This window comes from Microtus oregoni, unplaced genomic scaffold (assembly GCF_018167655.1).
Source record: "Microtus oregoni isolate MIOR12 unplaced genomic scaffold, Mior012 000033F_ref0000390, whole genome shotgun sequence".
Taxonomy (NCBI): domain Eukaryota; kingdom Metazoa; phylum Chordata; class Mammalia; order Rodentia; family Cricetidae; genus Microtus; species Microtus oregoni.
Window position 1 is genome coordinate 18118331 of NW_024543092.1, and position 26361 is coordinate 18144691.

The following is a 26361-nucleotide window of genomic DNA, read 5'->3' on the forward strand; positions in this document are numbered from 1 at the left end:
ATGTGAGCCTTGTAACTTACTGGAGAGTTTCAGGGGCCTCCGCCCTTTCCAGTAGAAAATGCCTCATCTCAGAAGAGATAGTCAGACAGTCGGAACCAGGAGGACATTTTATTAATAAGCAGCACAAAAATAAAAGAACCAAACCTAGGAATAAATTTAACCAAGGAAGTGCATGGCCTCTACAGTGAAAGTTACAAACACTGAGGAAAGAGATCGAAGACATACATAAGTGAGAAGACAGTCCAGTCATGGTCTGAGAGAAGATATATTGAAATAGCCAGTTCTACCCAGTGACCCACAGATTCAGTGTGTGTGTGTATGTGTGTGTGCGTGTGTGTGTGTGTATTTAAATAAAAATTCCAATGTTTTTAACAAAGGAAAAAGGGGCTGAAGAGGTAGCTCAGTCGTTAAGAGCCATCACTGTTCTTGAAAGAGACCTGGGTTTAGTTCCCACTAGCCACGGGTGACTCATAACTACTTGTCATTCTAGCTCCAAGGGATCTGATGTCCTTTTGGCCTCTGTGGGCACTTGCATTCATGTGGTGATGGATACAATCAGTCAGGTGTGTACATACACATTAGAAGATGGGTGGGTTGGATCACAAAAGATCCTGAGCAACCAAAGCTGTCTTGAGCTGAGCAAAGGATCAGTGCAGGAGGCATGACAGCTCCTGCATCAGAATAGCATGGGCCAGCAAGTGAATGGGCACACAGAGCCCAGAGATGAAGCCATGCATTGATGGTCAGTGCAGTTTTCACCAAGACAGTATGAGCATATACATCAGAGAAACCAGACAGTGTCTTTATTAATTTGTGTATAAAAAAGGAATCGGCCTCATCTTAACTATGTATAAAAATAAATGAGTCAAAAACTTAATGGCAAATTGGAGACATAAAACTAGCAGAGGAAAATATGGGGGAGATACTTCAGAACATAAGCCTGGGCAAGGATTTTTTTTTTTTTGATTAAAAAAAAAAAACCCTAAAGTTTAGGCAACAAAGGAAAATTCTATAGATTCATTATTAGCCTTAAAGATTTTTATGCAGCAAAGACAGTTAATAGAGTGAGGAGAAGCAGTTGGGTGGAAGGGAATACTTGCAATTACTTCTGAAAAAGAAGCCTTCAGACATATAAATAACTCAGCAGCAAAAAATCAGTCTGATTAATTGGCAAGGATAAGAATAGGACATTGAGGGGCTGGAGAGATGACTCAGAGGTTAAGAGCACTAGCTCCTCTTCTAGAGGTCCTGAGTTCAATTCCCAGCACCCACGTGGTGGCTCACAACCATCTGTAATGAGATCTGGTGCCCTCTTCTCTCATGTATACTACACGCATAATAAACAAATAAAATCTAAAAAATGGAATAAGATATTGAAATGTTAATAAGCATGGGGGGATACAAATCAAAAGGCATAGTGGTACTCTCTCATCAGCCAGGACTGCTCTTCATGACAGAGAAGCAGGCGATGCAGGGGAAGGGTAGGTCCGTTGAGCTGTTAGGGAAGCAGTATTGGATATTTCTACAAAGCTGCAATAGAGCATCACTGTTGAAGAGAGAGCGGGCCCTTTGTTCCATCCCGCCTGGCTAGCTTACCCCTGAAATAATCACATGGAAATTGAATTAATTAAGTTACTGCCTGGCCATTAGCTCTAGCCTCTTACTGGCTAACTCTCATATCTTGATTTAACCTATTTCTAATAATCTGCATTTCACCATGAGGTTGTGGCTTACTGGGAAAGATTCAGCATGTCTGACCTTGCAGCTGGCTTTAAGGCGGCAATCCCTGATCCTGCTTTCTTCCTCCCAGAATTCAGTTCTGTCTACTCCACCTACCTAATTGCTGCCCTATCAAAAGGCCAAAGTAGTTTCTTTATTCAACCAATGAAAGCAATACATAAACAGAAGGACCTCCTACACCATTTCCCCTTTTTCTGTGTAAAAAAGAAAGGATTTCACTTTAGCATAGTAAAATTATAAATAACAAAACAGGTATCAAGCTAGAATTACAGTTACAATATTTAGATCTATTTTATCTTTTATCATAACAAAGGAAAACTATAATTATCTATCTATTCTTCAACTCCATCAAAGACTCCAGAAGAATATAATATTACCTAAGTAAACAAGAAGTAAGCAACCTCCAAAACTCTAGAAATGATAGAGCTATCTTGCTGTCTGGACAGTCACCCAAAGTTCTTCTGTACCATTGGGGCATCCATCTTCAGCCTACAGGCCCATAGTATCTAGCAGACATTTTCATGAAGCAGGAAATTTCAAAGACAGTTCAGTCACTTTCTTCTGTATACTGCAGAGTGTCTTGCAGACTCTTTCATGAATCAGGAACCCCGAAGAATCGTCTCACCTTTAGGCAAGTTCAGCAGTCCTCTCTCTGTGAGTTCTTTATGCCCAGTTTATGCAACAGTCCAGGCAAGAGCAGTTTCTTGCCCAAATGGCTATCAAACTCCATAAGGATCCTCTTCAATGCCCATCTTCTTCTTGAAGTAGATTGGTGCTGCCAGGAGCAGAGTGTCTCATTGTCATGAAAAGTCCTTAAAAGTTATTAAAACATTTTAAATGCCATATTCTGTAGCCTTTGAAAGATATGAAGAATGCCTATCTAACTGAAATATATCTCTACATATCTAGAAAATCTAACTAACATGACTACAAGCTTGACTACTATCGATGATTATCCATTAACAACCTATATTTCTTTCTTTCTTTTTTTTTTTTCGTTACCTGACCAGGCAACCTATATTCCCTAATTATATATTACACTTTTTTTTTTTTTTGGATTTTTTTGAGACAGGGTTTCTCTGTAGCTTTTTGGTTCCTGTCCTGGAACTAGCTCTTGTAGACCAGGCTGGCCTTGAACTCACAGAGATCTGCCTGCATCTGCCTCCCGAGTGCTGGGATTAAAGGCATGCGCCACCACCGCCCAGCTACATTACACTTTTAAGTGAACTACACAATCATAATACCTTAATCAAGATCAGAAATACATATACATATAACAAAATTGACCTTAAACGTATCAATAAACCAAGTTTTACACCAATGCAAATTATTCATATCTATATCATATCCCCCTTTAAATGTAAAAGAACATTTATAAACATTATTTGTGAATATGGGCGTAGTTATTTCTCTCCAAACTTCTTCCTGCTATATGGGGGCGCTGTTAATCAGGTCTTTCATGGTGCATCCTGTATGCTAGGTTTATCTCAGTTGGCAGTTGAGCAAAGTAAGTTTTTGAGGGTGTTTACAGCAACCTTTCAGGAGGGTGTGATCTAGCATACCATATTGGTCTAGAAGCAATCCACAGGGTCTCATCTTCTGTGAAAACAAGAAGAACCTCTTTTCCAAAGCATCGTATCCTTAAACCCAAATTCTGAAGTCGAGATATCTTTATAATATACATGTTGGTTTAGCTTGGCGGCCCATATAATGAAACATCTCTCTGTACTTAGTTCCTTCACAGTCAAAAAATTTAAGGAAAGCACAATATTACATACTCTCTGTGAATTTTCCATCTTTATGTGGCTTGTTTCTCTTTACTTCTTTTAATCTATGACTCTCTGTACTCTCTCTTTAAAGACTTTACCCTTTTTTTTTAAAAAGCATTAACTTTATTTTATGAGTCTCTATACTCTATCTTTTATCTTTCAAGGCTCTGTACATTTATTCAACATTGTGACCCATTTAGAGGTCTTTTTATGTCTGAATTGGTCCTGTTGCATTGTCTGTAATTCTCTTTTGTCTTGAGCTTTTAAAATGGTAAGCAGCTTGATTGCAGCTATTCTGGATGTTGCCTCTGCCTCTCTCCAATTTGAAAATGGTGGACGTACCATTTCTGTTAGCTCTGGGGCCGCCAGGTAGGAGCCACACTCAGCACTTTTAACTCTGAGAATGAGCGTGCAGCACATAAACTCCTTTTATCTGAGTTATCGCCAAATCTGCCGCGCAGAGCACTGTGCAGCCTGGAAACATCTCTCTGTACGGTGGCAGAAATCCGCCATGCTCTCCTGCTTGTGCACACCTAGTCAACCTGATCCTGCCACCTGCTGAGGCAGGGAGCGCTGAGTCACAGACATGGTCTCAGCCATTTTTCTCCTAACCCTAGCTGGCACAGAAACACCTGGGGCCCCCAAATGTCATTGAAATGCTTCATAGCCAGAGTTCGCACTGGCAGCACAGCCCAGGAAGCTGCTTGGCTAGCTTAACCCCCAAAATAACCACATAGAAATTGTATTAATTAAATTACTGCCTGGCCCATTAGCTCTGGCCTTTTATTGGCTAACTCTCACTTCTTGATTAACCCATTTCTATTAAATCTATGTATCTCTACGTGACTCTTCATGACTGTGGCTTACTGGCAAGATTCTAACCTATGTCTATCTCAGACCGGAGATTCATGGCATCTGCTACACTTCCCTTCTTCCCAGCATTCTGTTCTTTCTACTCCACCCGCCAAGGCAGTTTCTTTATTCAACCAATGAAAGCAATACATAGAAGACCTTCCTACACCACATTACACATGGCTGCACTGCCCAGCATTCGGTGGGTAAAGAGGGGGATTGCAAGTTTGAGGCCTACCTGGAATACCCCAATACCTTGAGCCAAAGAGATGGCTGGCTGAGTTAGTTAATAGCTGTCAGTGCTGTAAATCTGATGACCTGAGATTTGATGACTTGATTTCTGGATCCAGCTACGTACAGGTGGAAGGAGAAAACTGGTGCTGTAAACTTCTCTTCTACCCTCCTCATGAGCTCCGTGACAGGCCATACAGCCACACAAACTGAGGACAAGAAGTCTAGAAAAATAGTTACATGTAGAAGCAGTGTCTGTGTTATCTAGCGTTCCACTGTGCTGTATGTATCCGGGGCATTGAACTCAGCACATTGGGCAGCAGTACTTGCATTTATTGCAGCCTTTTCACAACAGCCCGTGTATGGAATCAGCTAGGGTTTCTTCAAACGCGTAGATCTCTCTCTCCCTCTCTCCCTCTCTCTCTCTCTCCCCCTGTGTCTGTCTGTCTGTCTCTTTCTCTCTCTCTCTCTCTCTCTCTCTCTCTCTCTCTCTCCCTCTCTCCCTCTCTCCCCCTGTCTCCCCCCCCCCCCCGTGCCCATGTCTATTCAGTATACAGTGCTAAAAATGAGTGAAAACTCTGTCATTTGAATCAGTTTGCCTGGCAGTAGAAAACTTGTTAAGTGAAGTAAGTTGGACACAGGGAAACCCTGCTGTTCTCACTTGTGTGTGGAAACTGTGGTAAACACTTGATCTTGAAGCATAAAGTACAGTGTAGTTATCAGAGCCTGGGGTCGGGAGGTATGGACAGAGTTTGATTAGCAGGTGTAGGAGTGTGTTGATTAGGAGGAATGGTGTTCTATACAGCAGAGGTGGTTAGAGTTGACAGCACCTGTTGTGTTTCTAAGTAGCTAGCAGTGGAGAACATTGGTGTTCCGATGTAGGACTGGTTCAGGTGATGAAGTAAGTACCCACCCCGCTTGCTCTGATCTGATAACTGCCTGTCCTATACATGGATTAAACAGTGAATTCATGTGTGTCCAGTGAATATATAGCTATTCTGTGGCAGTTAGAAATAAAAAAAATTAAAACTAATTGAAAATGTTTTGAATAAACTTTTGAAAAGAGTACATGCAGGGTTGAGAGTGCCTGGTCTGGAAGGGGTTCTTCCAGAGAAGGAAGTGGGCTGGAGACGGCATAGACCAATGGCTGCAAGGGATCGTTATAGTTGGCTAAAGAATTAGACCAAATGTGTGGCTATGTTGGCTGCTTGGGGGTGAGCAGGCCAGCCTTTGGTGTCCTTCCTGTGGATGCTTTGAAGGGCTGCATGAGCACATGGTCTCCAGCCAGCGCTGCTTCAGGGTGCCTCACAGGACGGGCTCCTGCTGCCCTTTTACTGAGTAGAAGGGGCTAGTACTAGAGCCGTGGGCAGTTTTCCGGGGGTGGGGGTGGGGGTTGGGAGCTCAGGTTGACAAAGTATGGAGGGATCATGGTTCTCTTCCGTGCGGGCAGTCTCTGATGCTAGGATGGCAGCATCTGTTTCTCCTCAGGGCTCACAAAGACACAGTGCGGCTCATTTTGTAGTTCTTTGCTCTCCAGTTGTAGATCACTAGATCAAATAATATTGGCTGATCACTTTCCTGTCATCTTCCTTTCAGGCTTGAGTTTGAAAATGCTCCTGACCGAGCTGTATTAGCCTTGGGGAGCATCTAATGGCTGCTGTGAGACTTGACTGCGCTAAAGCTGTGCCAGGGCCCTCACTTGTGCTTCCTTAGTTTGTCTTACCTCCTTAGACACGCAAAGGGGAGGTGGTGATGCTCCTGGGCACTGAAGTGTGTTTTATGGGAACTCGGCCCGCTGATTGATGGCTCAGGAATTCTGGAATGAGAGCCCCACCCACCTTGCCACAGCAGCTTTCTTGACTTTCCTGCTTCTGGCCTCACAGAAGAGTGCCAGTGGCATTTTTACAATGTCGGATTCGATGTGTTCCTCCCAGCTAGAGTACTCCTGTGGCTCCAGGCTATACATGGAGTGGAAGCCAGCAGTGGTCAGCTCTGGGGTGGTCTCCTTGCTTTGCCTGTGTGGTCTCTTGTCCTGTATGATTTTGCCAAATAATGTCTCCCTTAGCCCAGTCAGGTCTCTGTATTTACTCAGGGTGTACCTTCTGCTCCTTTCAGCCTTGCAGGGGAGTAGTAGGTATAGTTCGCTGGAGGGAAAATCAGGAAATAAAAGTTGCTCTGTTTTCTGATAGATTGATAAACTGCCGTGGATGTGACCCCGTGGCCTAAGCAGAATTGCTGTCGTGTCAGGCAGAATTGCTGGTAGCATATCTTTGCTCTGTTCAGATTAGGCTCCTGGACAGCTTGCTACCCTGCTGTGTGGTCTTGGGGATGGCTGTGAGGTCTCCTGCCCTTGCTGTCCCGAGTCTGAGATGCCTGCTGAATAGTGGCTCTCTTCTTCTACAGGCACAGCATTCATCATCCGTTTCATTTGCAACGATGACATTTACCCAGGAACCGCCAAATTTCTGCATCAGGACATCGACTCTACACGAGGGATCCGGAACACTTTCTTTGAGTTTGAAACTGCATTGGCTTGTGTTCCTTCTCGAGTAGATTGCCAAGTGACTGGTGAGGCCTAGAAGTTAGCAAGCAGGGTTTGAGTGAGAGTGTGCGCACATGCGTGTGTGTGTGCGCGTGCGTGCGTGTGTGTATATATTGTTTGTGAGTGTCAGCATGCTTGAAAGCAAGATGACCATTTGTCAATGGGGCCTGTATACTTTGCTTCATAGGTAATATGGTGATTGTTGCCTGTTTTTAAGTACTGCTTAGTGGTGTAAATGTTTCTCTTGAGGAGACCCCCAACCATACAGTTAAGGGTTTAAAATATGGTTCAGTGGTCAGTTGCTCCTAAGAATTGAGAAGAAAACTCAAATAAAATAGAAAATCAAATATAGATGTATATCAGAAGTTCATATAAGGAAGAAACATGGTATAAGACCTAAAAGTTCCTTAGTTGTGCCCTGACCCTCAATCTTTGTACTGACCTGTAACAGCTTTCCCAGAGGGACACTGGTTTGTTGCTGTAGGCCAGGCTTCTTGTGGGTTTTCCTGTGTCTCGCAAGGTGCTCCTGCATCTTGGCAGTCTTTACATTACGGGAAAACTGGTACCAGGGCAAACAGGAAATTGGTAACAAACAGGAAACAGTTTTCCATGGTGTTTCCTTCCATTCCAGACCCAGCTGGGAACGAGTATGACCTGAGTGCCCTGAGCATGGCCAGGCAGCCGTGGACTGCTGTGGATACCTCGGTGGACGGGAAGAAGAGGATCTTCTACCTGAGTGTCTGCAGTCCCCTCCCGTACATCCCCAGATGTCACGGTGTGCTGGCACCCTCACCCTGCTGAGTCTGGGACCTGACTGAGTCAAGGGCAGCCTCGCTCACTTACTGCTCTTTTGTCCTCAGGCACTGCAGTGGGGTCCTGCTTGGTGTCAGAAGACAGAGGTCTGAACTTGGGTGTGGTGCAGATCAGTCCCCAGGCTGACACCAATGGGTCCCTCAGCATCCTGTACGTCAATGGCGACAAGTGTGGAAGCCAGCGCTACTCCACCAGGATAATCTTCGAGTGTGGGCAGACGTCGGTGAGTGTGCACGGCAGCCTTTCTTCTCATTCCATTTCCCCTTCATTTTCGAGTCTTCTATGTGGTTTAAAGTTTCTCTGTGTTTTTATAGGTTTGGAGGCATTGCTAGTGCTCTACTAGAATATACTGTTTTTCTCGGGCCTGAAATACTCATAAATACTGAATACTTGGCTTAAGCAAGTGAAAGATTGGATATTAATCAAGGCACTTTCTTGTTTTTGTTTAAAAAGTAGAAAACAAAGCAAACTGTTGGCTTCTGTTGCAGGGCTCACCCATATTCCAGTTCCTGAAAGACTGTGAGTATGTGTTTTTGTGGAGAACAGTGGAGGCTTGTCCTGTGGTCAGAGAGGAAGGTGAGCATCAGGTTCCGCCTCTGGGTTGCTATAAATGTAGGGTGTAGTAGACGCTAACCCGTGATGTCTCAGATAGGAAGCCCTGTGATGGTGGCTGCCAGTGGGGTTAGTAGGTGCTGGGAGCGGGGTGATCACGCACGGCTTCTCCTTGAGTTCTTTACTAAGCCTTTCTCTCCTGTACTTGGATTGAATTTTTGGTTTCTCTTTAAACCAATAAAGCAGTCAGGATGGGTTTGTCGTCTTGAAAGTTGATATTGTCTTTGGACTTTCTTCCTTCATCTGTCCTACACATAAACAAAACAGCATGGACATAGCTCACTTTTTTGATACTTGCCAGGACTGGTGGTACAGGCCTATAACCTCAGCTTCACAGGAGGCGGAAGTAGGAGGAATATAAATTCAAGGCCTGACACCCTGGGCTGTGAGTTTGAGGCCAGTATAGGTAACTTAATGAGACACAGTCTCAAATCAGTAAATGGAGCTCAGAATGTAGCACAGCGATAGAATGTTTGCATGGGGCGTGCTAGGTCCTGGGCTCTCAGTACTGCAAAGTAAATACGAAATTTAATTACAAAAGAAATTCTTTCCCCTTAGAAATAGGAATGCATTGTGATAGCATTTTCTCTTGACTTCCTTTGCATTTTTGAAGGAGACAACTGCCAGGTCAAAGACCCCAGGCATGGCAATTTGTATGACCTGAAGCCCCTGTCCTTCAATGACACCATCGTCACTGCTGGCGAGTACACCTACTACTTCCGGGTCTGTGGGAAGCTGTCCTCCAATGTCTGTTCTGGCCATGATGGATCCAAGGTAGTCTCTTCATGCCAGGAAAAGAAAGGACCGCAGGGATTTCAGAAAGTGTCAGGTACTGTTCTTTTCTTCTTGAGTTGTAAAATGTCAAGAGATAATGCCAAAGATCACGTTTCTCTAACATGGGAGGAACGAGCCACCTCCAGCCAGAACATGCTGGGTGATACAAGCAAACTGTTTCTCCTTCTCTCCTTTCCTCCTCCCTCTCTCCTTCCCTCCTCCCTCTCTCCTTCCTCCCTCCCTCTCTCCTTCCCTTCTCTCTCTCTCCTTCCCTCCCTCTCTCCTTTCCTCCCTCCCTCTCTCCTTTCCTCCTCCCTCTCTTGCTTATGGGCAATTTATTTTATGTGGCGGCAAGATGGGTATCACTGAGCATGAGTGGAGGTCAGAGAACAGTTTGCAGGCGCCAACTCTCTCCTTCTACCATGTAGTTCCTGGGGTTTGAACTCAGGTTATCAGATTTGGCAGATTTGACCACTGAGCCACCTTGCCAGCTTACTGAAGACAATTTGATTAGAGTTTGGAAGAAAAAAAAAACAGGGCAAGGCAAGGTGGAAATCATGGCAGTGGCCAGAAAGGGATTGGAGAAGAGGAAAGAAAGCTGTGCCTTTTGCCTTACGCTGGCACGTCCGGCGGTGGAGGCTTAGGAGGAACACGAGGTAGACAGGCAGTTGTGCATAGCAGGTGGGTCAGGGTTGTGTGACTTCCACAGGGTATTTCTGACCCTAAGCCCATAGTTTTTTCTTTATGCCGGCTGTGGGGCACGTTGAACTAGCCAGGGATGGGTATCTGCAGGGCAGTGTGCCCTAGGGCTGCATCAAAGGGAATGTGTTTCATAGAAGGCTTAGCTATAAAACTGACAAGGTTGTCCTGGAGAGAGATGCCTGCTTTTGCAGAGGACTAGGATTCAATTCCCAGCACCCACATGACAACTGACAACCTCCTGTAACCCAGACCCAGGGGCTTTGACAACTCTCTTCTGACTTTTGAGGGCACCAGTTACCATGTGGTACATAGACATACATTCAGGCAGAACACTCATAAAATAATAAATAGATCTAAAACTGTTAAGAGTTATTCGGCATGGTGGTGCCTGCTTGCCCTTGTCATAGTTGTCGTGTGAGGATCTTGAGTTGGAGGCCAGTTTAGGCTTTTTTTTTTCCCCAAGATTTATTTATTTATTAGGTATACAACATTCTGCCTCGATGTATGCCCACACGCCAGAGGAGGGTGCCAGATCTCAGTACAGATGGTTGTGAGCCACCATGTGGTTGCTGGGAATTGAACTCAGGACCTCTGGAAGAGCAGCCAGTGCTCTTAACCTCTGAGCCATCTCTCCAGCCCCCTCCAGCTTAGGCTTATAGTAAGACCCTGTCTCAATTAACAAACAGTCCCCCCCATCCCCCATTTGACAAGCAGTACATCACTTAAGCCAATTCAGCAGGGGAATGAGATTTAAATCAGCTCAGGAATGTTTAAAAGAGGCCGAGATGGCTGCTGCGGACAGCATGAGCACTCCCGTGGGAGCCGTAGTGAAGGTGGCAACTCTCAGGTTGTAGAGGACAACATGCCACTTTATCTATGGTTATCTTAGGCTGCACATGTGGGCTGCCATGTCATGTAGACAGGAGGAGTCCAGCATCATGGTGTGTGTGATGTGACAGCCCTGGAGCACTTGTTATTTATGAGTTCCACAGGTATGCTTCTCCTTGCACAGGGCTCCTTACTCAGAAGCTGACTTACGAAAATGGACTCTTGAAAATTAACTACACCGGGGGCGACACCTGCCACAAGGTGTACCAGCGCTCCACCACCATCTATTTCTACTGTGACCGGACTACTCAGAAGGTGAGCCTTGCGGCATCCACACAGGGTCCCCTGTCTTCCATTTCCACAGCCCCCCCCCCCCCCCCCGCCAGCTGCTGTTCTTTTACAAGAACGTACAGGTTGGTCTACTCACAGAGCCCATAAGATGCAGTATTTATAGAACACCTCTGCATAGCCATCCTGCAAGTGCTCCCGTGTTTATCTGTGTTCACCTTAACTTTGCAGCCAGTGTTTCTGAGGGAGACTTCAGACTGCTCCTATTTGTTTGAGTGGCGAACACAGCACGCCTGCCCACCCTACAGCGTGACAGAATGTTCCACCCAGTAAGTTCTTGCGTCTGTTGGCTCTTTGAGTCAGTCAGCCTGCCTTGGCAAAATTTGGCTTCACAGCGAGTATGTATCTTGGTCCATTAATTTCTATCCACACTGAGGACGTTGGTGCGTCAGATACATATGGAAAAGTGACAGGGACAGAAGTAGAGCTGCAAAGCCTTCCTGGTTCTTGGGGCTGTAAGGAATGGGGTGGTCCACTGCCCTTTGTCTACCAATTCCTCAAGATACTGCTTATGTCAGGAGCCAGGGCCATGGTAACAGTGGGCCCTTTCCTCAACCCTTACCGTTTGATAGAGGGAACCACACAGCCTGGTGCGCGGTGGGTGAGGGAGCGTACAGTGTAGCCCTGTCCTGCTGGCTCTCGGTGCCCCTCCTGACCTTCATCACTTGGTTTCTTGTGACCTTGGCGTGCTACTGAGATTAGAGGCGGTGACCATGATATTCTGTTTTCTGTAGGGATGGGGCTGGAAACTCCATTGACCTCTCCTCACTGACGAGATACAGTGACAATTGGGAGGCTGTGACCAGGACAGGAGCCCCTGAGCACTACCTCATCAATGTGTGCAAGTCTCTGTCTCCACAGGCTGGCAATGGTGAGCAGTCTTCTCCCCTGGTGGGTGGTGGGAGAAGTTTGGCCTAGCAGCAGCAGGGAGAGGACTGAGGGCTTTGGTGACTGGTCCCCTTGTGGCTGGCCAGGCTCTGTTGGTGCTGAGGACTTCAGGGAACACAGTAACCTTTCTGATCACAGGACAGGACTGTGGGTGGAAAGAAAGCAATATGCCAGATGGGAGGGGACTAGAGATCCTTAGGTAGCCAGTTGTTTATCCTGTCGGGGACTCGCACCATTTAGGGTGAGCTCCCCAAGGTCTGGTGTGGTTGTCATGGAGTGGTGGTGTGGTTGTCATGGAGTGGTGGTGTTGGTGAGGTTATCATGGAGTGGTGCTGGTGTGGTTGTCATGGAGTGGTGGTGTTGGTGAGGTTATCATGGAGTGGTGCTGGTGTGGTTGTCATGGAGTGGTGCTGGTGTGGTTGTCATGGAGTGGTGGTGCTGGTGTGGTTGTCATGGAGTGGTGGTGCTGGTGTGGTTGTCATGGAGTGGTGGTGCTGGTGTGGTTGTCATGGAGTGGTGGTGCTGGTGTGGTTGTCATGGAGTGGTGGTGCTGGTGTGGTTGTCATGGAGTGGTGCTGGTGTAGTTTTCAGGAAGCGGTGTGGGTGTGGTTGTCATGGAGCAGTGCGGGTGTGGTTGTCAGGGAGTGGTGCTGGTTGCAGTTCTGGAGCAGTCTCCACTGCAGTCACCCCAGCAGACTCCGAGTGTGTCTTGTGTTGCAGAGCCGTGCCCTCCAGAGGCAGCCGTGTGTTTGCTGGATGGCTCCAAGCCTGTGAACCTTGGCAAGGTGAGGGATGGTCCTAAGTGGACAGGTGGTGTGACTGTCCTGAAGTATGTGGATGGTGACTTGTGTCCAGACAAGATTCAGAAAAGGTCAACCGTTATTCGCTTCACCTGCAGTGACAGCCAAGTGGTGAGTTAATGACTTCCAGAGAATGTGGGACCATGAGCCAGTGACACTGCCAGGCTTCCTTTGGGTGCAAGCTGAGGAGCTCAGGGTGGCATGGTTATGGTGCATGCTAGCTGTGAAGGTCTGAGGTTTGGGAATGTGTCCCCTTGTCGACTCCGTAGGCAGTTAATTACTTGGGGCCTTTCAGGCACAGGGCTGACTCTTTTGAGTCTAGTCTGGTTCCTTAAAGATAGAAGGGCAGCTAACATTGGCTTTGTTCTGTGTTTGTGGTAAGATGTGGAAAGGAGACCAGAAGTGCCCGTGTCTCTTCTGCAGGTACTAAGCATGCCTCGCTGGGTTCACCTTCTAAGTTGCCTCCCTCTCTGGTTGGCTGGTATTGGCATCCAGCAGGCGTGGGTGGTATGGGTAGCTTGTCTTTGACATGGAGGAACCCCTGTGCATTCTGTCTGTGATCTGCATTGGGGAAGTAAGATCTGGCCCCTCTGTGTGCAGGCAGAGTGAGGGATGGAGGTCAGACCTCCTGCGTGGTTCCTTCTCATCTGCGAGGGAGCAGATGCCTTATGGCCCAGGATACCCTGGAGGGCGGGGAGGCCTCAATGCATGAGTGCTGCGAGTTGAGTGAGTGGTCTCAGCTCCATTTGGTGGGGTGTGCCTGAGGCAGCAGTGAGCTGTAGCCGGTGCTCCAGAAGCATTCGTATTAGTGGCTCCTTTTGTTTTGACTGGAACAGGTTTTAGTTCTCTGCTTGGTCACAGAGTCCCTTTGCCTGGGCTCTCTGGGGCTATCCTTAGGAAATGTCTGGCTCCCTTAGCTGACTTCTGCCCCTGGTATTTTGCTGACTTCCTGTGTAAAGCCCACAGGTACCTTCCCTTTACTTTTCCTGACCTGTGCTTATACCATAAAGACACCCCAAGACTTACCATGCTTGGCTTTGCCAAACAACTTTCCTAGGGTGCACCCTGTACTGCACCAGCTACTCTAATGCAGGCTCTCTCTGCTTGCCCTAGAGCTCCAGGCCTCTGTTCATCAGTGCTATACAGGACTGTGAGTATACCTTCTCCTGGCCCACACCTGCTGCATGTCCCGTGAAGAGCAACATACATGATGACTGCCAAGTCACCAACCCCAGCACAGGTAAGGGACAGGCATTCAAAGCCCTGCACAGGCATTCAAATCCCTGCACAGGCAGAGACCTAGGAGATGAAGTTGATTTTTGAGTATCTTTGATCTTTTCTCTGAGCCCTGTGCTCATTCTAGGAGGAAGCTACCGTGTGCCCCTTGCTCTCCTCTGAAAGCCAGTCTCCATCTTGTTTTTTGCTGTGCTTCTGGCTTGGTGCTAGCATCTACAGATCTGGGCACCTTTCAGAGCCAACAGGATAGCTACTAGAAGGCGTCTGCCCTTCCTATATGCTAAGTGCTAAGAGGAACGTGGTGGCAGGCTGTTGACGGTTGGAGAGATGCATCTGGCCCTCAGGAACCCCGGTAGTTGCTGTGGTACACAGAGGCCTCTCATAAGTCTGGAGACTGGTGGTCAGATGACAGGCGCGTGCTGCTGGTTGGAATGTTTTAGGGTGCTCTTGATCAGTGTGTGCAGGAGTGGTGAAGAGTGGCAACGACCCTTCCCAGTGCGACACCCTCCTGAGTCTCGACTCCCATCTCCTACTTTGCAGGCCACCTGTTTGACCTGCGTTCCTTAAGTGGCAAAGCTGGCACCACGGCCTCCTACAGTGAGAAAGGGTTGGTCTACATGAGCATCTGCGGAGAGAATGAAAACTGTGGCCCTGGTGTGGGTGAGTGCCATAGCCTCTCTTGCCCGTTGTCCTTCCCTGCTGTCTAGAGCTGGCTTCAGCCCTGTCACTACTTTCAAGACCCACACTGCCATCCTTGTAGTAGTTAGGAGATACGGGCTGCATGACAACTGAAACCAGACTGTGGACGCCAGATTTAAGTGGATCTGAGAAATTAGCCACTGGCCCTTACTGGTGCTTTCTCGTCCTTTCGTGCATTGCAGGGGCCTGCTTTGGACAGACCAAAATCAGTGTGGGTAAGGCCAGCAAGAGACTGAGCTACGTGGATCAAGTCTTGCAGCTGGTGTATGAGGAAGGGTCCCTGTGTCCCTCCAAATCAGGCCTGAGGTACAAGAGTGTCATCAGCTTTGTGTGCCGGCCTGAGGCTGGACCTGCCAACAGGCCCATGCTCATCTCTTTGGACAAGCAGACGTGTACACTCTTCTTCTCCTGGCACACACCCCTGGCCTGTGAGCAAGTGGTGAGTGGAGGCAGAGAATGCCTGCGTCACGCCCCTGCATCTGGGTCTTCAGTTCACGGGTCCCCAGCAGTCCGAGGCTAGGTGGCCTTAGTTGATCGTCATTCCCCTTTTCTTCTTTTGGGTAGAAGTCTCACATTATATCCTAAACTGACCTTCAACTCACTGTATAGCTCAGACTAGCCTTCCTGCCTCAGGCCCTTGAGTGCTGGGAATGTAGACATGTTCCATCATACCTGGGTTTAGCTTCTTAAGTTCTTTTGAATAACCATCATGGTCCCTGGAGGAAAATTATTACAAACTCAACTGTAGTCTTTTTTTTTTTTTCTTAACAGACAGAATGCACTGTGCGGAACGGAAGCTCAATTATTGACTTGTCCCCTCTCATTCATCGCACTGGTGGCTATGAGGCATATGATGAAAGTGAGGATGGGACCTCTGATACCACCCCTGACTTCTACATCAACATCTGCCAGCCTCTGAATCCCATGCACGGAGTGCCCTGCCCTGCAGGGGCTGCAGTGTGCAAAGTCCCTGTGAACGGGCCCCCTATAGTAAGTGCATAAGGCGAAGGGTTAGGAGTCTTCGTGAATTGTAGCCTGTGTGCTGTGTTTTGTGCTCCCAGAGGAGTGTTCAAGCAGAAAGGATAGAGTGTAGGCTCAGACGGCTAAGGAGGGTTAGTGCGAAAGTGTTCAGAGCTGCTAACCAGTAGTGCTGACCAGGAAGTCCAAGCTGCATGAAGACCGAACAGTTGCTTAGATAAGCATTTGTAAAATCTGTGTATGTGTGAGTGTGGGCCACCTGTATTTAGGTGCTGTGGAGCTAGGCTGGGGTTTTGGTTCCTCAGGGGAGGTTACAAGCACTTGTGACCTCCCCTGATATTGGCACTTGGCTGTGAACTTGAGCATCTTCCAGAAGAAGGTACAAGGAATCCTCTCCTAAGTTTGCAGGTTGGTGGTCACATGACAGGGCTGGCTGGTAGAAGTGTTTTGGGGGTACTTTTGATTAGTGCGAATAGTGCTCTTAACCACGGGGCCCAGGTACATTTTTTTCTTTTAAGATTTTTATTTTATTTTTGATTATGTGTATATATTCATGTATGGGGTGCATGCAAATGGGAGTGGTGTCCAGCAGAGGCTGGAAATACTGGATCCCTGAAAGCTGGAGTTACAGATAGGTGTGCTGGGATCGAACCCAGGTCCTATGCTGGAGCAATGAGAGCACTTTTCACCCAGATATGCTTTCTGCATGTTATGTTAGGAGCCTCAGGGTGGAGACTGACCAGGAGAGGTGTTCATGCAGAGTGGTGAGGGCACTAACATAGCTTATGTTTTCATTTCAGATGCTTCTGCAATAAAACACCAAAGGCCTGCAGGCTCTTTCCTTAGTAATGAGTTATAATTAAGGGAAAAAACAATTATGATGATAACTAAATTCTTGGCCTTGAAAGCTTTTTGGATTTGGGTTTTTCAAATTGTATTAATGGTTTGCCAAGGCCTTCAGTGTTTTAAATTCTAGACCCACTTCAGTAGTGAGTTCTATTGTGGACTCCGGATGTCCTTTAAAAGTGGTGTCAAGTGTATGTAGTACGGTGCAGAGGATGACCAAGGCGTGACCATATTTTGCTAGAAAGTTCTTCAGTAGCATCCTGACCAGCTGTTCTGATTGTGGATCATTTCCCAGAGGCTCCGTCTAATGAGTCTTTCTGCTTGGCCATCCTTTGTAAGATTAAAATTTTGCCTCCCGTTCTTTCATTGGCGAAGGCATTATGTCATGTGGTCTCAACATGCCCCATAGTGGTGATTTAAGAGCTTTGCAGCTGAGTAAAAACCACGAGAAAAAGCACATCCTTGCCATGTACATGTCCATATGCACACACTCATGCTCAGAACCGGCATGCACATAGTTCCACACAATACTCATCACATACACACAGATAGTACACATACATGCTGGCATGTTTTTGGTCTATCTGCCTTTCATTTATTCACTTATTTAAAAGTACTTATTAAAGAGGCACTGTGTGTCAGCTGCTGTCCTAAGCAATGGCATGTAGTGAACAAGTGTTGTCTCTTGTGTGGTCATACTCAGTAGGCACCACTGAGCTGGGTAAGGAGCTGTTTTTGTTGATAGAGGTTTCTTTACCTCCCGGTTCCACAGCCATTAAGTTCCAAAGAACACACAGAAGTCTACATTATTTATAAACTGGTTGGGCCTATTAGCTCAGGCTTCTTATTAACTCTTACATCTTAACCCAAATTCTTTTCAGCATTAGCCACATGGCTTGGTACCTTTATCAGTGAGGCATTTTCATCTTGCTTCTTCTGCATCTGGGTGACAACTATCTACTGAGCATTTCCTTTTCCCAGAATTCTCCTGTTCTGGTTGCCCCACCTATACTTTCTGCCTGGCTCCTGGCCAATCAGGCATTTTATTATAACGGCACCAGTGACAAATCTTTATAGTGTACAAGAGCATTGTCCCACAGTAAGGAGCAGTCTCAGGGTGGTGTGGTTCTCAGAACCCCAGCAGGAACATTGCCAAGGTTCCTGCCTCCTCCTTCTGGGGCTGGGAACAGTGGCATTCTTGCGATGGATGATGAGAGAAATTCCTAGTTCTTAGAATCTGAAAGCTGAATATGAGTAGAAACACCCTTGGTGCCCATCCAAGCTTCTCTGGAATGTACACATGCCAGCGACCTGCTTGCCTGATAGTGAGAGCAGCAGAAAGTGCTTCTCAAAGGGCTGATGATGCAGACCCGCTGCAGTCCCTGTGAGGCCCTTGTCTGTCAACCTTGGAATGGTTATGGACCATTGTTTGCTTCCTCCTTTTCTAGGACATTGGCCGAGTCACAGGTCCTCCAATATTCAATCCTGTGGCGAACGAAGTTTACTTGAACTTTGAAAGCAGTACTCCTTGCTTAGCGGACAAATACATGAACTACACCTCACTCATCGCGTTTCACTGCAAGAGAGGGGTCAGCATGGTATGTGTGTGCCACCACCTGTTACCTTTACCCACAGCACCTGCTATGGGGAGTGCCTGAGTCCTTTCTCAAAACTATTTAAAAAGTACTCGAGGCGTGAGCAAGTCTGAGTTAACATGGATGCTTTTGGTCACTCAAAAACATGTAAACTTTGGGGGAGAGAAGCCACATTGTTTTCTGAGTAGGAAGTCAGACTTTAGGGCCCCTGCCATCATTCATTAGATAGTCTTATTTTCTCTCAGGACCAGATAAGCAAGTGGAACTGTTCTCAGCTCTGAACTTGTGACATCTGGGATGCACTGAGGGGACTTGTGCTATTCCCAGTTCCCTGGGTAGATGCTGGTGTTGCAGCAGGAGAGGTTTTAAAGGGTTGTCCTTCCCAGTGTTTGCCATCTGTGGTAGAAGCTCTTTCCTTGTATGAGTCACTCAGGAAAGGTCTCATCAGCAAATGTAAATGGAATTGCCAAACAACTGGCTGCTTTCTGCTGCTGTTGAATGAATCTGTGTAGTATCTGACTGCATTATATTTTGTCCTCTTAAGTATTCCTGGTGTCAAGATTTGGCAAAATGCAGACCTGCTTTGGTTTGCCTATGCTTGCTTCTGTAGTATGTGGAAGGGTTGTATGTCCTCACCACTCCCAGGCAAGAGTGTGGTGGATCTTCAACTCACATCCTATGGTTTTTAAGATTCATGCTCTTCTTGTCCACAGGGAACTCCTAAGCTGATAAGGACCAATGACTGTGACTTTGTGTTTGAATGGGAAACTCCGATCGTCTGTCCCGATGAAGTGAAGACACAGGGCTGTGCCGTGACGGACGAGCAGCTTCTCTACAGCTTCAACCTGACCAGCCTCTCTACAAGCATTTTCAAGGCAAGGCTGCCTTCCGTAGCCAGGGGCTCTGACTAGGGAGGTGGGCAGTGAAATTCTGTAGCACAGGTGGATAAAGGCTTGGGGGCATGCCTTGGACCACATAGCCCTGGAGCAGGGCCACATTAGTTTGGTTACAGAAATCCACAGAGAATTGCTAAGTTGCCAGCCTGAACTCAGGGTAAAGAGACCGCAGTTTGCCAACCACAGACTGTGAGTGACTTAGTGTTATGCAAAGCTCTTCAGCCATGTGTCTGTGGATAGGGGACTGTCAGTGAAGGTGCAAGGTTATTGCCAAGTTATCCCAGTGTATGAACTGGACTACAGCACCTTAGCAACTGCTTGTGCCTGGCAGCTGGTGAGTGGCAAGTTCTTAACTTTCTCCGGAGTTGGCGCCTGGGGTGCACAGCCCCCCCCTTCCAGGTGCACAGTGAGTAGTAAAGACAGCAAGGCCCATGCTTACCTGTGGAATTGTCTGCTTAGCTTCTTAGCTCATTCCTTACCCAGCCGAAGAAGTCAGCCTGGAAGCCTGGAACTCTAAGCAGCAGGATCTAGCTAGAGAGGACAGTTGAACAGCACCCATTGGCAGCCTGGGCCCAGGGGAGAGAACAAGGAAGGAAAGGAGGCTTGGAGGGAGGGGATTTTGACCTCTTCTAGTGGCCAGAGGGAACTAGAGTGCCAACAGGGCATTCCTGGTTGCCCCTGGAGGTGGCCCTGGAAGCCATGGCACTATCCAGGTACAGGAACGTGAACTGCAGTAGTGTTTCTGTCCTTACTTGGAGCTCTGCTCTGTTCACACTGTCCACAGCCGGCTGTGCTCTTTGTCTGCAGGTCACTCGCGACTCTCACACGTACAGTATCGGGGTGTGCACTGCAGCAGATGGCCTGGACCAGGGAGGCTGCAAGGACAGCGGCGTCTGTCTGCTTTCTGGGAGCAAAGGGGCATCTTTTGGTCGCCTAACATCGATGCAGCTGGATTACCGGCACCAGGACGAAGCAGTCATTCTGAGTTATGTGAATGGTGACCCTTGCCCTCTAGGTAAATCTTCACTGTAGGGTAATTTTCAGATTCCTAGTAAATAGATTAGACTCAGCAGGAAAGTCCCTGAGGAGTGAAGCTCTAGCTCTGTGAGCACTCCACCCTGCCATAGCGCCCTCCCTGGTATGAGTGAGTATGCCTGGAACATGCGTGCTGTCTTCACGTGTTTGTGCGAGGACATCCTGGCTGTCAGGCAGGTAGACAGCGTCGTAGGGACTCCTTGTTGGCTATCCTTGGGCAATGGCAGCTAGTAAGGTGTTGATACATCTAAATGACCTTCCTTGCTTCTTTCCTTCCAGAAACGGAAGACGGCGACCCCTGCGTCTTCCCCTTCATCTATGAAAGGAAGACCTATGAGGCCTGTGCTTTGGAGGGACGGTCAAAGCTGTGGTGTAGCAAAAGTGCAAATTACGACCGCGACCATGAGTGGGGCTTCTGCAGACAGAGTAAGTGGGGAACCAAGTCTGGGGATGCGAGGGTGGCAGCTGTTCTAGGGATGACCACGCTAATTAAGGCCATGATGTAAGTTTCTTCTTGTTGGCTACAGAGAGCATTTTAGATGCTCCATGGGATGACAAGGCAGGTGTGTATGTGAACCACAGTGGAGCTGTACTGAGTGTGGGCGTGCCGTAGAGTGCTCACCTGGGTCCGCTCAGTAGTGGAGTCACTGTGCTCACATCCCAGCATGCAGCTCTGTTGGGTCTGCCGTGTGAAGTCACTGAACACACCATGTGTGGGGGTGGTATTCACGGAGAGACAGACTTAGCACCTGGCTCCTTTGTGACTGAGGGCGGAGGAAGAGTGACTCAAGCACCGTAGAATCCTTGTAGCTCTCTAAGTTACCACGGATGAGTGTTTGGTTTATGGGCGATGACTAGCTTCGAGGCTTGTGTTGACAGTAATACTTGTGGCCTATGGGTGGCACTGTCACCATCTGTGTATGGTCAAATGTTGAGTGCTTTCCTGGGAGGAGCCCTAAAGGTGTTGTGGGGTCTGCGGGAACTGAAACTGTGGATAGATCTGCAGGAGTGAGACAGATCTCGTCCAGGACTGTACTGTACTTGGGAAATGGCCAGGAGATAGGAGGTGGAGAAGTCGAGGCCTTCGCCCCACCCTAGGTCTGACCATTGCATGCCACTGCTCTCCAGCCAACAGATACCGGATGTCTGCCATCATATTTACATGTGATGAAAATGAAGATATTGGGAGGCCAGAAGTCTTGAGTGAAGATCGTGGGTGTGAGGTGACATTTGAGTGGAAAACAAAAGTTGTCTGCCCTCCGAAGAAGATGGAGTGCAAATTCGTTCAGAAGCACAAAACCTACGACTTGCGGTTGCTCTCTTCCCTCACAGGGTCCTGGGACTTTGTCCATGAAGGAACCTCGTGAGTATGCACCCATCACGGTCCCTCATGTTTGCAGATAGGAATATCACATAACTGTGGTCTTCGGGGCTCTCAGTGTGAGAATGTCACTAAGTGGCTCTGACATAGAGTGTGGGGAGCTCTGGTGGACTCACATGGAGATTGGAACCCTGGCAGTTAGTTGTAAAGGGCTTCCTGGTGCACAGGTGTGAGGTAGTATGGGGTTTCTAAGACTTTTGCCAGGTATTACTCTGCCTTTGCCTTTTGAGCTCCATGTGGGGAGTGCTTACTCTGCCAGGCACTCTGAGCCCTGCAGGTCCTGCTGCAGATCAGGGCTGTGAATGGAGGACCTAGTGTCGGCTCTACCTCCACAGCCGTCTCTCTCCTCTCTGCACTGTGCCAGGGATACCTGAGGACATGTCTCTGCTCCTTCTGCACTGCCAACGCTGCTCTAGGAGCCACCTCCCAAGGCAGCCTGGAGTATCTTAGGTAGAGATGTCACTTCCCTTTCTCCCACTCCTTTGTTTCATTCCGTAGGTACTTTATCAATCTGTGTCAGAGAGTATATAAAGGGCCCCTGGACTGTTCTGAAAGGGCCAGCGTTTGCAAGAAGAGTCTATCTGGTCAAGTCCAGGTTCTGGGGCTTGTTCATACACAAAAGCTGGATGTCATAGGTAAGGCTCTGGGGTCCTCATCCTTGATTCAGTTGCTGTACCAAGATTGGCAAGGTGAGGCTGTCGCTGGTGTGATGGGGAATGTACCTGAGCTTTGATGAAAACTTGAGAGACTATTCTCTGTGACTAATTGAAGCATTTCCACCCACTTCCTGGAATATGAACGTACATGCCATCTGTATGCTCTGAAGTATGACCACCTGTCTGTTTAAAACGCCTCTGGTGATTATGTTCTGGCTCCTGAATCTATGTCTACACACACCTCAGAAACCCATAGTTGCAGGGGACATGGTACAGACACATGTCTTCCTCAAGCACTTGGAAAGTAATCATGACTCTTTAGTAGTTTGAATACAAGCTCACCTGTCATTGGTAGATCTGCTCGTTAGAGGACCATCACACTTAGCTAAGAATATCTATACTGTGTTGGGTGTTTGGATATGGTGCTCTGCTGTCAGGCTAGAGTGGAGTTCTGAGTTGTGCTGATTGAGCTACAGGCTGACATGGGTATTGAGATGGAGAGTGAATTCTGAGAAATCACCATGGCCTTTAGTCAGAAGCCCAGGTTCTACAGATTGGCAGACTCACCAGACAGGAAGTGGTCTGAGAGGTACCTCCCTCTGGGAATTAAATTCCCAACATGAGAACCCTGGTGGGAACACTTAGGAATGTCTTAGGAATCCTATTTTGCACAACCAGGGAGTCCTATGGAGTTGGATGGTCGTCCTGTAGGTGTGGATGGTTGTCCTGTAGGTGTGGATGGTATCCTGTAGGTGTGGATGGTCGTCCTGTAGGTGTGGATGGTATCCTGTAGGTGTGGATGGTCGTCCTGTAGGTGTGGATGGTATCCTGTAGGTGTGGATGGTATCCTGTAGGTGTGGATGGTATCCTGTAGGTGTGGATGGTCATCCTGTAGGTGTGGATGGTATCCTGTAGGTGTGGATGGTATCCTGTAGGTGTGGATGGTATCCTGTAGGTGTGGATGGTCGTCCTGTAGGTGTGGATGGTCGTCCTGTAGGTGTGGATGGTCGTCCTGGAGGTGTGGATGGTCGTCCTGTAGGTGTGGATGGTCGTCCTGGAGGTGTGGATGGTCGTCCTGGAGGTGTGGATGGTCGTCCTGGAGGTGTGGATGGTATCCTGGAGGTGTGGATGGTCGTCCTGGAGGTGTGGATGGTCGTCCTGTAGGTGTGGATGGTCGTCCTGTAGGTGTGGCCGTGTAAGTTTAGCATTTCTGAGGAGCCAGGAAGCTCATGATCCTGCTGTTGCCATGACAATGGTGGTATGGGCCAGTGGCTGTCTTTGAGCATGGCGGACACCTTTAGAGAGCTGTCACCTGTCTTTACAGTAGACTTTAAGCTCCCGATGCTTTCGTAATGCCTTAGAAATAACACCAGTTCATTGTTTTGTTTCAGGTGACAAGGTCGTTGTCACTTACTCAAAAGGCTATCCTTGTGGTGGGAATAAGACGGCATCATCTGTAATTGAGTTGACCTGTGCGAAGACTGTGGGCAGGCCGACATTCAAGAGGTGAGACAATGCTCAGTGCAAGCACACTGTGACTTTTTGCCTCCCATTTCTACACAAGAGTTGGGAAATGTGCACAGATGACGGTGTCTGGGCTGTCGCTGAGACTCTGAGACTGAGGGCCTAGAGGCCAGAGCTGAGGATTGTCCTGCCTGTGCGGTGTTTTTCCCACAGGAGGCACCCCACCCCCACTAGAGTGCTAAGATGTGCCATAGCCAGGCTACCTCAGCGCTTTAGCCTGGTTTACCTTAGGAAACATGCCCCCGAACTGGCTTTGGAGCTGCCTGTTGGTAGCCTAGCAGTACAGGGCTGACTGCTGCCCTTGAATGTCATGGTGGAATTCTAAGGGCCACCACCAGCAGCTTGTCTAGAACCTACAAACAGGTTATAGGATATTCTTGAGTGATGACATAGTGTGTTCCAGGCAGTGGCCGGTGCCTGGGGCGGGGCCGGGGGGGGGGGGTGGCGGGAGAGCATGTGAGCTGCTGCTTTGGAAGCTGCGCTTTGAAAGGCAACCATAACAAATAAAAGGGCTTTTTAACGTGAGACTCAGATGCTTGTAAAAGTGAAGATTGAAAGTCTAGATGCAAGATTTGTTAAGACATTTTTGTTGAGCTTTTCTTTTCATAAACAGAGGCTTGAACCCAGGGCCTCATGCAAGCTAATCAAGACTCTGCTCTTGAAAGGTATTTCCAGCTCCCTTTTGTTAATTTTGGGACAAGGTGTCACTAAGGTAAGGTGTCCAGGCTGGCCTTGGATTTGCTCTGTAGTTGTGACAGGCACTTCCTACCTTCTGCCTCAGCCTCCTGAGAGGCCAGAATCACAGGCTGCTGTTCCCAGGGTCAGCAGGCACCAGATCCATGCCACTGATGTTATCTTTTGTTACTGTGCTGAAGCATGGGGCCCAAGATAATTGTCCTGGCCCAGTGCTGTCACTCCCACTCTGCTGTGGGCACCAAGGACTCTCCAGACCCCAGCGGTGACCTCGTCCCCTCCTCCCAGGTTTGATAGTGACACCTGCACCTACTACTTTGGCTGGGACTCGAGGGCGGCCTGCGCTGTGAGGCCTCAGGAAGTGAGCATGGTGAATGGGACCCTCATAAACCCTGTGACCGGCAAGAGCTTCAGCCTCGGCGACATCTACTTTAAGTAAGTGGGAGATTGCCTCTTTGGCTTTACACGTAGTCAAAAGTGAACAAAAACGAGACTTTTCCTAGCAGAAGTGCACAAGGTAAGTAGTCTGTGTGCTTCTGCTTCTGTTACTGGAGTAACCATGGACTGATTTAAATGAAGAAAAGTGTACTGTTTCTTATGGCTAACACCGTGGTGTGTCTTTATAAAAAGTAGCTCCTCTCCTTTCTGCTGGGGAGCCTAGGGGTTGGAGCCAAGGGCCTCGGGAAGAGTAGGGGAACAAGGATTCTTCTGGACTGACCAACATGTTGTAAAGGTTCATCTCTCGGCAGTGTCTTTGGCCATGTGGGGGCAGAGTGCATTGCATGTGCTGTCTGCGGTGTATAAGAAGGTATAGTCACTCCAGGAGGGGACACTGGGACAGGGAGATGACTGAAGTCTCATGTGGCTGGAGGATGCAGGAGAAAAGAAACATGAAGGATTTTAAATCACTGTGTCTCCTCTGCCTCAGGCTGTTCAGCGCCTCTGGGGACATGAGAACCAACGGGGACAACTACCTGTATGAGATCCAGCTCTCCTCCATCACCAGCTCCACTAACCCTGCCTGCTCTGGTGCCAACATCTGCCAGGTGAAGCCCAATGACCAGCACTTCAGCAGGAAAGTGGGCACCTCCGACAGGACCAAGTACTATATCCAAGGTAACTTGCTGCTGCCTGTTAGTGGTTCTCGTGCAGCTTTTCGAAGGGAGAGCTGTGTGTGCTCACCCACAAACCCACTGCGTGGAAATCTCAAGACTGCTTCCAGAACCAAAGCCCTTTGTGAGCCGGTATTGCCCTGGTGGGCAAATACAGAGGGAGACAGGGTGCATAGTATGATTGTGACCTGACATTATGACTGCTGCTTCCTCATTTAGAAACTCTAAGTCATTAGAGAAGGAGAGGTTCATGAGGGAGCTGGCTCAGTGGGTAAGGGTGCTTGATGCCAAGCCTGAGGGACTGGGATTAGTGGGACTCACATAATAGAAGGAGAGAACCAACTCCCTAAGTTGCCGTCTGACCTCAGACATTTGCCGTGATGGTGGAGGACCCATCAAGCTGAGTGAGAACAGGTGTGGGGAGGTTGACTGGCACCAGAGTCATTCTCGTTATCACACGAGTGTGTGTTCCTGCAAGGCCGTGTGTATTTTTTGTTTGAAATAACTCATCTTTCACCATATACCTTTTGTGATTTGCTTTTGAACCATGTGACAGTTAACTTTTAACATAGTGTTTCCAGATCCATGATCAAGAGAACAGGAGCTGGGAGAATGAGGTTAGAGCAGGGTCCACTCAGTCTTCCTGTGTTTCTGACACCAAGGGCTCATTCAGTGGTTTCCATAGGTCACTCTCATTTGGAAATTTGGGTGAGAACTCCCAGAATTCTCTGGGAGCTGTTGTCCTCCTGCTTGTAGTTGATTATAGTTGAGGTTGTAGGCTGTAGTTACCCGTGACAGGATGCTCCTGGGG

The 26361-nt window shown here is 48.0% G+C and overlaps 1 protein-coding gene across 1 annotated transcript in view; it reads left to right on the forward strand.

Moving 5' to 3' along the window:
* Positions 1 to 26361, forward strand: part of Igf2r (insulin like growth factor 2 receptor) — a 94362-nt gene that overhangs the window by 60865 nt on the left and 7136 nt on the right. Inside the window, exons 23-44 of the mRNA XM_041680038.1 lie at positions 6996 to 7160; positions 7766 to 7909; positions 7995 to 8170; positions 8436 to 8523; positions 9173 to 9388; positions 11048 to 11178; positions 11383 to 11480; positions 11946 to 12082; positions 12820 to 13010; positions 14013 to 14139; positions 14676 to 14795; positions 15017 to 15273; positions 15606 to 15824; positions 18107 to 18256; positions 18967 to 19128; positions 19957 to 20164; positions 20464 to 20610; positions 21313 to 21547; positions 22064 to 22200; positions 23613 to 23727; positions 24727 to 24873; positions 25367 to 25554. Of these exons, the coding sequence (XP_041535972.1) occupies positions 6996 to 7160; positions 7766 to 7909; positions 7995 to 8170; positions 8436 to 8523; positions 9173 to 9388; positions 11048 to 11178; positions 11383 to 11480; positions 11946 to 12082; positions 12820 to 13010; positions 14013 to 14139; positions 14676 to 14795; positions 15017 to 15273; positions 15606 to 15824; positions 18107 to 18256; positions 18967 to 19128; positions 19957 to 20164; positions 20464 to 20610; positions 21313 to 21547; positions 22064 to 22200; positions 23613 to 23727; positions 24727 to 24873; positions 25367 to 25554 (3558 nt within the window). The remainder of the gene's footprint in view (positions 1 to 6995; positions 7161 to 7765; positions 7910 to 7994; positions 8171 to 8435; positions 8524 to 9172; positions 9389 to 11047; positions 11179 to 11382; positions 11481 to 11945; positions 12083 to 12819; positions 13011 to 14012; positions 14140 to 14675; positions 14796 to 15016; positions 15274 to 15605; positions 15825 to 18106; positions 18257 to 18966; positions 19129 to 19956; positions 20165 to 20463; positions 20611 to 21312; positions 21548 to 22063; positions 22201 to 23612; positions 23728 to 24726; positions 24874 to 25366; positions 25555 to 26361) is intronic.